The sequence below is a fragment of the Mugil cephalus genome, chromosome 3 (assembly GCF_022458985.1).
Source record: "Mugil cephalus isolate CIBA_MC_2020 chromosome 3, CIBA_Mcephalus_1.1, whole genome shotgun sequence".
Taxonomy (NCBI): domain Eukaryota; kingdom Metazoa; phylum Chordata; class Actinopteri; order Mugiliformes; family Mugilidae; genus Mugil; species Mugil cephalus.
The window spans coordinates 9772585-9785635 of record NC_061772.1 but is presented as its reverse complement, the minus strand read 5'-3'; the positions used below and the strand labels follow the sequence as shown (position 1 = coordinate 9785635).

At 43.8% G+C, this 13051-nt stretch overlaps 1 protein-coding gene across 1 annotated transcript; it reads left to right on the top strand.

The window, feature by feature from the left end:
- The first annotated feature begins 147 nt into the window (after positions 1-147).
- On the top strand, positions 148-6743 carry rcn1 (reticulocalbin 1, EF-hand calcium binding domain). The gene is made up of 6 exons (XM_047581342.1): positions 148-608; positions 1420-1613; positions 1711-1889; positions 4227-4287; positions 5157-5356; positions 5497-6743. Exons 1-6 carry the CDS (start codon positions 388-390, stop codon positions 5602-5604), a joined length of 963 nt encoding a protein of 320 aa, XP_047437298.1. The 5' UTR covers positions 148-387; the 3' UTR covers positions 5605-6743.
- The last annotated feature ends 6308 nt before the right edge of the window (positions 6744-13051 follow it).

The window sequence follows — 13051 nt, the reverse complement described above, 5'->3', positions numbered from 1 at the left end:
CGACGTCCCGTGGACCAATGGCAGCGGTTCTTTCATTGAACGGGGGTGCGCCCGGCTTGAAACGAGCGCTGCGAATGGCTGTGCGTAAGGCGGCAGGAAATCCCGGTCTGGTTGCGTCCCTTTCCCAGGAAAAGGAGACGGGATTGCCGTGAAACCGTGTAAGAGAGGAGTGGAGCCTGTTAGTGGACCTGTCTGTGTGCACAGGTGCTGTCGCAGGTTTTGGCTTCTGGACGCTTGCTGCAACACTGTCGCGCACTTCTCCAAGACAGGTCAGTGTGTAGCGGTCCATGCAGTGAAAGTGGCCACCCAGCCGCCGGCAGATTGTGCATTGTAGTGTTACAGGCCCGTTAGAAATTAGTTGTTTTGGCCTCAGAGAACTCAAGACTGATGGCCGGCTTCAGTTTGGCGCTTTCCTTGCTGCTGTGCGCCTCTGTGGCGCAAGGCAAACCGACGCTGAGAAAAGAGAGAGTTATCCATGACCCAGAACTGATCAGGAAAGCCCACGAAGACAATAAGAGCTTCCAATACGACCATGAGGCCTTTCTGGGCAAAGACGAGGCCAAAACGTTCGATCAGCTCACCCCCGATGAGAGCAAGGACAGGCTCGGGTAAGAAAAATATTGTTATTACTCTGTCACATGAGCTGATTCTGACGCCCGTGGACCCAGTAGCTGAGGGGGATAGTGTCGCGGGCCAAGCTGAGCTTTTGTGTTTGTAAATCACACACTCTGCTGCTGGAGATTGTTGCGTGCGGCCGTTCATTCTAAGCGCATTAAAATTTAACAACACGAGCACATGTGCTTGAGAAAGCTGTGCATGCCAGCAAATCTGTAAGGCTTCATAAACCTGAGCGTTATTACGCCACCGGCTCCGTTCGCACACACACACACACCCTCTCCCCCCCTCTCTATAGAGTTAATTGCTTAGTGGGAATCTTAATTATAAATATATCATTAAAGAATGATTATGATGTATGAGTAAAGGTGGAGATCGGCCCCAGTAAAGTGTCCCTGTAGCGTTAATGTGCCACATGGCTCTGTTTGTGTGCGTCCTCCTTTACTCTAAAAGTGACATGTTGGCATCTTGTGACACACGGTGGTTCAGAAAACTCCTTCCTGTGGTTCAGAGAGTGGGAGGGACCCCTGTAACATCACAACGTGGCAAACTAGGTCTAAGAATACACTCCAGCGACACTGCACTTTTTACTAAAATGGGTTTGACTGCCTGCTCCTCCCACTGGAGTAACCCCACTGAAGCCTTCTAGTAAAAAACAATAGGTCTGGATGTTAAACTTTTTTTCTGTTGAGCTTGAGTTACTCTGACTTTTGTCGACTTGTTTGTGGCTTGACCACAATAATATCACCAGTAATAATATCCCTGGTATCTCTCTTTTTCTTTTCTTTTTTTTTACTCCCACAGTAAAATCGTGGAGCGAATAGACAGCGACGCAGATGGCTACATCACCACGGCTGAACTCAAGGCGTGGATAAAACGCGTGCAGAAGCGTTACGTGTATGAGAACGTCGCAAAAGTGTGGACGGACTACGACCTGAACAAGGACAACAAAATTTCGTGGGACGAGTACAAGCAAGCCACGTACGGCTACTACCTCGGTACGGCTCCGTTTGTTTCGGCCACACTTTTCTTTACGGAGAAATTCTGTGCATGGCCCTGACGCTAACCCGATTTGAATCCCCAACCCTCTTTCAGCAAACCCGGAGGAGTTCGAGGATGCCACCGACCAGTTCAGCTTCAAGAAGATGCTTCCTCGTGATGAGAGGAGGTTTAAAACTGCTGACCTGAACGGGGACCTGGCGGCAGACAGAGAAGAGTTCACGTCCTTCCTGCACCCCGAGGAGTTTGAGCACATGAAGGATATTGTGGTTCTGGTAAGCTCGGTGTAAACTACGTATGCTAATGCTGTAAGTACACAGAATACTTTCACACACTAGGAGAGAATGACCTTCCCCAAAGCCTTTCATTTCACTTAAATAAGTATCATTCAGTTCCAGGACCAGATTTGAGACATGTTATATTTCTCCTCTTGAATAAATGTGCTACATTTGGATAACTCCCTAATGAAATTTTAATTCGACCCCGGAAATGATTGAGTTACTATACTTTTTTTTTTGGAACGGGTCTGTTGGGAGAGACCGAGCGTCCCATTTAAGGCTCGATCTTTAAATATAAATTTGGCCTCGTGGAACATTGGCGTGGCAAATGTTAGTGGGGACGCACTATGCTGCCGTGTTCATAAAAGTTGTACTACCCATTTGACAGAGTTAATTATTAATCTCTCATTTTTTCTGATGCTGCTGAATGTTACCAAAGGACGATTCAACCCGCAGCGTCTCCACTGATTGTTGTGGATCTTTTCAAAGACGGCACATATTGAAATGTAATTCTTTCACATCACCAAGGGGCCTTTGATGATGGGTGTTGTCACAAGTGAAACGCACCAAGGAGACACTGTGTGATTTTTCGAAAGAATTTGGCTGTAGGCCAGTGGGACTGAAAGCTATTGGAGGGACATGAAGTCATCTCGCTAAGTGCCTGCTGCACACCTACACACTCATTCCAACAACAGAGCGCTCTGTTTGAATGTCCCGCTTCATATTTCTGTCCCATGGTGTTTGCTTCCACTGCCGCAGTTTGCTCTAAATAAACGGTGAACTGAAACAAACACCACCTTCCCCAGCAAGACGGTAGACGGTCATATTAAACAGACTGATTTAAATATTTTGTTACTGTGCATCTAAAAGAACCGCTTCCATTTCATGTTATTGATTGAACTTTATTTTCCTATCAGACTAACTCAGGAAATAGATGTTGCAAAATCATTTCTGTTCTTCACACCAAATTCACACCAGATGTGGCAAACCTTCTCCTCATGTTAGTGTTTTACATTCTTTTCAAAGCCTCCTTAATTGCCCCCATGTAGATCACACCATATTTATTTGGGAAAAAAGCTTCAGTTAAGTGCGACTCCAGATAACAACAGTAAACCTCTAAGTAACTGTATAGTTTGCCTGCAGAGCCACTGACATAGTTTTAGAGTTTAGATTTTTTTCAGAAATCTTTAAATATTCCCAAGATATACTGGTAATAGGTGGCATTCTCGTTTCTTTTTTCTTTTATGTATGATCTTCTGCTGCTTCCCTGTAAGGTTGTATCGTCATTAAATCCGTAAATTGCACAGTAGAGTGGCACTGTATAATTTAAACGATTTGAAACAGTTATCTCTACATTCCAGTCGGTTTATTCATTGTTAACTGCAACAAGACAAAATTTAAGATTCAGATATTCAATCCATTAAATATCTGTTTGTTGAAATACAGTAAACACGTTGCCAACCAGTTTTGTTTGTGGCAAGTGTAGAGCAACAGTTTTAAAGTTAGTGTCTTTGATTTTGGACTGATGGTTGGACAAAACGGGACACTTTAACATGCCTCTTTTGCCTTTTGAAGTTGTCATTTGCTGGAATTTCCACACACAAGCAATGTATAAAAATAATCAGAAGGTTAATCTGTAATGAAAAGAATGGATTGGACCAAAAGTTTTATGTTACCCTGGATGTACTGCTGTTCCTCTCATTGCGGTGTCCATCTCACAGGCCTGTACAAGGTACGGAGCATCTCTCCGTCTGTCTGTGTTTACAGCGCTGAACATGAACATCTTGTTTACACGCGACCCTGCACAGGTTAAGTGGTATGGGAATGGATGGATGTTTTTTCTAGTTTATTATTAGTGAGCTATTAGACCTCCGAAGCTACGTGGCCATTAATCTTTCAGCAGGGTGCAGAGAGGGCATCTCACCTGTAGGAAAGGATGCATCCAATGATATGGATAGCTGTAGCTGCATGTTGTGTCCAGATGCCCAGCAGCTACTGGGTGTGGTTCTTCACTAATATTCAGCTCACATGGCAAACAAGTAACCATTTAGTCCAATTCACACAAAAAGACAACATCTAGTAGCACGTTAAAAACTGTGTTTCACAAACAGTCTGCTAGTCAAATGTGTGATTCATGTTTTAATCCAGAGACTATGTCTCATTAGCAATCCTGTAATTGTTGAGTCAGTCTGTGAGCCCAGTTGTAAGTTGACCCTCACACATTCACTCTTACAGCCCGGAGCAACAGGCTTCTCTTTTAGTATTCAAAGGGGAAGTTGTACCGCAGTTGACCCTTGTGTCCCGCTTTAATGACATCATTACCTCTGAATGCAGGAAACTCTGGAGGACATTGACAAGAACGGCGATGGACATGTGGATGAGGACGAGTATATTGGTGAGTTGAAGCCATGCACTTGAACTGCAATTATTTAAAATAAATTTAAAGTTAACAACGTCCTCAGTGAAGACATCTGTTGGCTTCAATTAAATAAAATCATTGAGTGACAATCTGCAGCATAGGTTAAAAACTATAAATATGACAATATTCAACCACTTGCAGGTATCCTCTGGTCAGCAGGGACTATTTTATTCTGGGGAATAGCTCCAAAGGGATTCACACATTTATAACTGCTAATAACTTTACATTTAGAAATAGGAACGTGTTTGTCCGCTGATTAATTCTAACTAATATATTACTCTTAGTGAAGATTGCACTTAGTATGAATAAGTATATATCAAAATACAGGGACAAAGGGTGACCTGCAAATAGCAGCTGAAATGGGGATTTGCACAAACCACATCCACTGTCAGTGTAGCTAAGCTCCTGGAAAAATTCCAAGAGTTTGAATATCAAAGATCCTCTGGTAGGTAGAAAGGATGTAGTTTTGTAGGCTTGTAGACAGACTCGTATGTTTGAGGGCTTACGTGTAACTACATGATAATGCAGAGACCCAGTCAGATCACAAGGGAAAAAAAATAGACACTAAAAAAGTTGTGGGTAACACTTTATATTAAGGTCCTTGTAATAAACATGTAAATGTAAAGTTGTGTAATATTAGCGTCACTGTGATTAGGTTATTGGCGTCTTGTTCTTGTACGGTTTTGTACGGTTTTGAAGAGCATAGAAAGCTGGTGACTTTGGAAAGTTTGTTTTTGAAGTGTGTAGTAGGAATCCACGTGTAAACTGTGTTTTAACTGCAAATGATAATCAAGACCGGGACATTTAAAATCTGAGTGTACTTACGTCACGTCTTCCTGTTTAAGCTGACATGTTTGCCCATGAGGATGGTGGTCCAGAGCCAGACTGGGTCAGGACTGAGAGGGAACAATTCTCTGACTTCCGGGACTTGAACAAAGACGGAAAGATGGACCAGGATGAAATCCGCCACTGGATTATGCCACAAGACTACGACCACGCCCAAGCTGAGGCCAGACATCTGGTGTACGAGTCCGACCAGGACAAGGTACTATACACGGTTTCATCTGCACATGATGGTCATGAATAGGTTTTCACTGTTGGGAGAGACTGTGTTTTTTATTTTTATTATTATTATTAGACCTTAGAAATGATCTACCTTGAAATTCTCTTGTTCTTCCTCATCAGGATCAAATGCTGACTAAAGAGGAGATTCTTGAGAATTGGAACATGTTCGTAGGAAGTCAAGCCACCAACTATGGAGAGGACCTCACCAAGAACCACGACGAGCTTTGAGTTCTTACTGCAGCTCCGCGTGTTGAGGATTGTCTAACACTTTTGTCGAGAAAAGACAGATTCACAGACTCTTGCACTTCCTCCTACAAACTTTCCATCCTTTCCTTGTGACAGTGGTACCGTGTGTTGGATTTAAAACCAACACTGCAGATACCAAATGAGAGGACAGATTGATACCTGTTACTGACACTAAGGGTCTGGTTAGGTCTTTATATCGATGGTTCTGTTTCTGACATTCAGGAGCAAAGCCAGACCTGGTTGACTTAACTTTCCATCAATGGTGCCTTCCAGCCGCATCGCCGGCTTCGCTGCCTCAGAGATTTGTGTTGAGCCTTTAGTAAACCCCGTCAAAGCCGAATGCCGAGAATTTGTCAGACACAGGAATCATCTTTTGATGACGATGTTAATGTGAAGCCACAGCTAGGAACATTTATTCAGATTTTATTTATTTATCGAATATCTTCTGGACTTTAGGTTTGAGATGGACACAGTGTTCATGTAGAGATCTTTTTAAAACTGAAAACACATGCGTTGTTTCTTTGTTTACAGTCTTCCTGGCGTTAAGACATTTTTCTATCCGTGAACTGGTTTAAGAACTGTTGATGAACTGATGTTTAATGGCATGTTTTTTGCACGTGTTTCGTTTTAGTGTAGCTAGTGAACAACTGTTTTCCTCCTTATTTAGTTTGTATTTATTGGTATACTTTAGGCCAACATTGTGTTCCATGTTCTTTTTTTTTCTTTTTTTTTTACCTTTGATGATGTTACATTTGAGCTTTACCAGTTTACAGCTGTCAGTTGAATTCAAGTACTCTGTTAGCTTGAACACAATAAAGGAGGGAGTACAAGTTTCCTCATTTCCCACTTGACTCCTGTTACACTAGTCCATTTTTTTTTAACTGCACTTGGCATTGTATAGATCAATCTGCTGTCTTTGAACATCAGAATTTTGTCTTTTTATCGTGTGCTCTATTAAAATGAGAACAACGCAGCTTATGAGAATAACACATCGTTGCCGAAACCCCCCTTATTCTGTGGTGGATACGTCCTTGTCCCAAACGTCTGCATACCACTCAAACATAAACATATGTGACAAACATTTCAAGCTTTGTCGAAATTAAAAAAAGGAAGAAAATAAAGCATTGCGTGTTTTGTGTGTTAATATTCAAAGTGTCAACCCTGGGCTCAAAGGGAAGCTACTTGTAGTTATTTAAGCAGAGAAGCAAGACAGTACAAGCTTATGGTATCTGTTACGCTTCAAGAACTTGTTTGACACAATTAGACACAGCATTATACAGTTATCATACAAGGTTGCACGTAAGACTTTGACCTTGCTTTAGTTGGGCTAAAATCTGATATAGCAAATGTGAGAAGGGTAGATGGAACGCCGCTACCAGCAGCATCACTTACCTAAGCTCTGGACACAGAAGCAGATAGACTTTCTATGTGAAAAGGTTACTTCTGGCAGGCTCCACTGGTTGCCTGGCAATGGCAGGGTGATGTTAAGACCCCAGGAAGTAGCTGTGCCTCTCCGAGAATTGATCTGGCACATGGTGGATGTTATTACAGGTTAGCTGTTTGCCCTTTTTCCGGTCCGGTTTGTTTTGAGCTAAACGGCCGTTCGTAACCAATAGGTTCACCACCCAGACATGGGTTTTTCTTGTCATTCTTCTCATCCAACTAGGCAAGAAAGTGCTTCATTAGCCTCCTAATATGCTGAACTATTCCTTTTCAATTACCATTTGATGTATAGATGAGTGCAAAGTTTGGACACGCCTTCTCGTTGCATTCAATAATTGACGGCAGCGGCCAACCCCAGTAGGCTGCAGCCTGACGCAGACACACACACAAACACGCTTTAGGAACAACTACAAAAAAAACAACAAAAAAACATGAAAAACAGCACAAGGTGTTAGCCTGGCCTTCAAATTAACTACATCCCAAAACGATCGAGTATCTGAACAAGTCTGTTCCACATAGGCCCCTCCCCTCAACCCATATGATCGAAAGGTCCCCACTGCCAACCATTGTGTCCATGTGTCTCTGGTGGTTCACAGCTGTTGTGAAGGCACAAGGGAGACCTACACAGTATTAGGGAGGTGGCCATAGTGTCATGCCTGATCGGTATATACACTCACCGGCCACTTTATTAGGTACACCTAGCTAGTAAAAGGTTGGACCCCTTTCTGTCTTCAGAACTGCCTTAATTTTTTGTGGCAGGTTTCCTTAATAAAGTGGCCAAGGGGTGTATGTCTAACACCACCTATCTGCAGTTAAATCACCGGCCTGGTAGTTTAGCGTTACAGTTTCAGAGTACATAATTCAAGAAACCAGTTACCAAAGTGTTCTTTTGTGTCTAGGTGAAGTGGTTTCCTTTCCCTGCTATTTCAATCAGTAATCACACTCTAGCCTTCGACCCATAATGCTTTAAACTGTCTTTCAGTCTTTAACACCACAATATGTTCTCATTGTCGACACTCACACCCAGTGGCAGTTTCCATTATTTTTTTGTCAGTCTTTTTCACTCTGGTGTGCCAGGCTAACGTTTTGTCAGTCCCACTGCACACACTGTGTATCTGTATGGCATGTCGAATGTGCTCACAGTTTCACATGTGCACGCAGCTAACGTCACGGGCCATTCAAACATTCAAGTCCGTGTTCGACTTTTGATTCAGTGAATATAACGAACAGGCGGATGCTGTTAACACTTCTCCTGGCTAATTGCAGTCCATGCAGACGGAAGTGGAGTTGAGCTGACTTGCTGTTGCTGCCGGCTGTTGCAGTAAAACTCTCAGATGTAACTGAGAAAGCAGCTCCGCCACCCAGCCTGTCCCCTCTGCTTGCTCATGTGGAACATATGGATATATGTGTGCCAGTTAGCAAGACAAGTCAAGCGGGACCAATGCGATAAAGCTCATTTGGAACAAGGAACAGGGCGATGTATGTGTGGGCCATGTTATTCTGTTGTAATGTAGGACCTTCTTCAGATGTGGACCGGAAACCAAATAATGTCTAGGAAGCTATGTTTCAGATATCCAGGTCATGTTTGATTTTTTTTTTTTTTTTGGAGATACTTGACATTTTCCAAGGTTTAGCTAACTTGGTATGAGAGGGCGTTATGACAAAAACCATGATTACTTCATAAAAATGTGCAGAAATGGGTTAATAAAGTCTGGCATGGCTCTGCTTGTACAGTCCAAGAATGCAGATTTATTTTCAGATGAATCCCTCCTTTGTTCACTTGACAGAAAGCTGCAGGTCTGAGGAACATTCAAAGTGGAGGTGTTGCCTGTAGTGGCACTTCAGTTATTTTTGGGTCTCTATTAGATAATATAATGGTTGCTCTTTTGCATTTCGTAGATTTGAATAATTGGGAGGCCTAAAACGCTGAGTTGCTCAGCGTACTTCCCCCCGACAGCATATGAGTGTTGTCATGTGTCATGGTGCATCTGTGTGTCAGCGGGGGGGGGGGGGTCAATGTGTGAGTGAAGGTGGATGAGTATTAGTGGTGCACGGAGATGTAAAAGAACCAAATGAGAGTTTGCCCGAACAAGATGGGGGCACATAGACTGCCTGCCTCGCGGCCGTGTTTATGATAGGTTCCTAATCATTCAAACCGGGGGAGTGTGTGTACAGTAATGTCTTCAGACGGCTCTCATATGAGTGTCTGCGGAGATCAACGCCTCTCCTCTGATAATAATGAGCCCTCTGGGTGGAGGCACTGTCAGAGGCGGGTCATAAAGTGTAGCATATTAATGTCCACAACCACGAGCAGCTCTCTCCCCATCCAGCGTAATTTTCACTTGTCCACCAACAATCTCCTTTTTTTTTTTTTCATAGTCCACTTCTATTTCCATATCAGCAATTAACAGCAGCAAAGCCGCAATAACAATTAAACAGCCTTCATGACAGCCTATACAGTGCATCCAGTCACCCCCACCCACCCCAGCAGCACGCCCCCGCTCCTCTCTGACTCCTATAATCACCATGGCCCATTTTTTCTCTGAACATGTCCGTGCTCCCTCATCTTTGTCCTTTATCTCTTGTGTTTGTTCCTTCCACCCTAGGGACTTATAGCTCAGGGTGTTGTTTGTAAGGAGACATCTGACCCATCCTGCGCTGAGGCTTTTGTAACGAGCATTCTGCCCATTATATAACCAAAAAAAAAACAGTTATTGAGCTCTTTAAACAAAGCACTTTATATTCCCCAGTTGGTATAATGCCTTGCCTTAATATGACAGTTCAAGGGATTGGCGTTCTCTCTCGCTTCTCATTGGAGATCAAATTATAGTATCGTTGAAACCACAACCAAGTGCCAACAGAAGAGCTGAGACATTTATAATAATAACAATGTCAGATTTAGAAGAGTCACTGCTTCTTCTCAAAGGCGCACAAACTGTGCATTCAGTCAGGGCACAAAGCGGTCTGAGGTCCTGTTCACTGTAATTTCTATAAAGTAGTGGGTGCTTAATAGACTTAAAAAGGCTGCAAGGTGGATATGGTCCAGATTCTGGGCAGTTAACTAGTTCTACTTGAGCATTTGTCACGAAAATAACTTCCAACATTTAGCGGAAAAACAGGGAGCTTTGTGATTTAACAACCATCCACCTACATGAGGTGCAGACTTCAGTCATCAGTAATGAACGTAATGAACATCCAATGGACATCAAATCACCTTCAGTCTCACTTAAATTACATAATTAATTATTTTTTAATGTTTGAGTGTGGCTATTGTTGGCCAGTAAAACAAAGTATTTAGGATTTCCCACTCGACTCTGCAGTGTGGAGTAGCAGCTTTTATGTGGAAATTAAAATTCATGGTGAATATATTGAATATTTTAGTGTTAAAGAATTTTTGAAAAATCCAAATGAGGCACTTACTGGTGCTCAATATCTTCTGAGGCAGATTCACTGATGAGCGGATGCATTGGTCGAACTTACACCGTGACTTGACTTTTTGGACAGTGCAGTCCTGATGACATGCAGACCATTCCTCTTGTTGTCGCCGTGTGAATGTAGGCTCATTATGTGACTTGCACATTTCTGCTTCTGGAAAATGAAGCTCGAAGGAGCCCTTTAGTTTTTCCGTGTTATCTCGGACAAAGTGATTGTTCTCCCTCTTTCCCATCACAGTTCTTTACTCCTCCTAGTGGTGGTGAGGCGGAACAAGACTCTTGTCTCTTTTTAAGGACTGCACTTGTGCTCATCTATCATCATGAGTTTTTATGTAGCCATCAATGGAGTGTAGATACGGAATCTGCCATTAATGGCCACACAATTAGAGAGAAGGCTCTAAAGAGCGATACGTTTCAATTTAGGAACCATAAACCTAGTGGGTTGGTAACTTACTGCAAGTGCCTCTGGATAAGCGGGAGTCTTTTGGACTGAGGTCAGGATGACTCAAAATCACTTTTAAACAGCTTTTACATGCCTGCTTGAGTCGCCCACTCACTCTGACAGGCGACTGCATATCTCGCATGATGTATGCGGAGAGAAAGTTTTCAACTTTTAATTAAAAGACGGGCAAAGTGGCTCACAGCTGAGTTGTTTTGGAGTTCATGACAGTGAGGGTGGAGACGATGCTATCCCAGTGAGACTTGATATCTTTGGACAAAATGGCTCTCTCGCTCCATTTGTCGACATTTGTCTCCCTCTCTCTCTGCTTCTCTCTCCCCAGCATCTGGATACCTTTGGGATGGAGGAGGAGGGGAGACGAGGCCTTTCCCATCCCACTGTTCCCCAGGGGGGCTCGGGTCGGTTTGTGATCTTGTATCTCACATGATAGAGACACATCTAATCCTGTTAGGACTTAATACTTTATCTTCCTGCGGAATAGAGGAGGCAGCAGGAGGGAGAAAAAAGGAGAAGATGAAAGCCACGGTGTTTGAGGAGAGAGGGGAATATGACTCTATCTGCCTCTCTTGGCTGGCCCACATATTGGCGTGGGGTTAGAGAATGCATACGTCTGTGTGTTTGTGTTTCTGTGACCGCGTACCCTCATGGGATCTTTCCGGCTGCTGCCTGCATATCTGACAGACTCCTCTCAAGGTGTTTTCCCCTCGCTGTCTTTCTGTATCTGCTCCATCCCTGCTCCCTGAGTGAGAGAGTTTACCCTCTAGGCCCCATCTGAGCTCCAGGCCCCCAAGGCCTCTGCATTCCCAAAGCTCCTGCACACCGGAGCCCCTCAGGCTCCCTGGTATACTACCGGGAATACCCCCCAAGAACCCCAAGGCCCCTCAGACTGGGAAGCAGCAGCCCTGCAAAAGAGAGCTAGCCCGAGGGGAAGAGGGAATGCTGTCTGGGAATACAACTAGGAGCATGCTTCACTTAACATGCAAGCATTCCCTGACAGCGCCTCCTGTTGGTGCAGTATCGTTTTTGCGTTTAGGCCTTCTTGTAACCCTGTTAAGTTTCCTCTCTGGGGCCTTGACCTTGTTAACAATCCCTCGGGGCTCATAGAAGCCTCTGTGTGCTACATGTGCACTGACCTTTCCAGCTCCCAGAGGTTAAATCACATCTTTTTGGCCCTAAGAATCAAAGCAGGAGCTGTATGCTTATTTTGGATGCACCTGGGACTTCCTTCCCTTCCACGACATACTGAAAAATAATATCACTCCGTATTAGATGAAGTTTACGTAAAGACTGTAAAGCGTGAAAGAAGTGGGGGTTCAAACTTGTGCACGCAGTATGAACTATTTTCTTGGCTTTCATCGTGACAGAGAGGTTATATCGCACTTGCATTGAGGAAACCTTTTACATGTGGGCGTTACATGTGGATGTGGAGGCTGTGAAGCTAGCAGGCCTGCTGTCCTACAGATGTCTTGGGCTGCGAGTTACCAGGTGTACGTCACCTGAGATTACCCACGCTGACACCCCTTAAAGGCAAACAGCCAGCAGTGCAGCTGAGGGGGCATCTGGTGGCGTGCGTGCACGCGGGAGTGTGTGCGTGTATTTGCATGCTCATTCATTCACATTGGGGGTATTGTTTGGCAGAATGGGACTGAGTCCATATTTGTAGTGTTCTTGGATATTACCCTCCCCAAATCTGAAACTTTATCAGATCAGGTAGATCACTACAGGGTTGAGATCAATGTGTCTCTGAGTGTGTGATAATGACGGTAGTAGTGAATACGCATCGGATCCTCAAGCTTTAAACAGCCTTGGCAGTTTTCCAGTTAAGAGTGAAGTGGAGTGAGTAAAATGGTCGGCTCCACTGTACTTCTGATCTTTCTCCACTTCCAACACCCCCGCAGAGAGAGAACAAAGAGAAGCCCCTTTTAATCAAAGTGCACTGGATTAGGAAGAAGAAGAAAAAAACAGAACATCACAGAGATACTACCTTGCAGCCATTATGTGAATTGGAAAACAACCGGAATCACCACTTCAAATGAGTCGTCTGTGACCCTGAAGTAGGAGAAAGGCATTTTAATCTAGGCTGTGTAAAGGT

Bases quoted from the DNA above. Each gene is read 5' to 3' on its own strand.
- rcn1 (XM_047581342.1), top strand. From the start codon at position 388: ATGGCCGGCTTCAGTTTGGCGCTTTCCTTGCTGCTGTGCGCCTCTGTG. The intron at 1,614-1,710 runs GTACGGCTCCGT...ACCCTCTTTCAG, and splicing joins CACGTACGGCTACTACCTCG to CAAACCCGGAGGAGTTCGAG. The intron at 4,288-5,156 runs GTGAGTTGAAGC...TTCCTGTTTAAG, and splicing joins GGATGAGGACGAGTATATTG to CTGACATGTTTGCCCATGAG.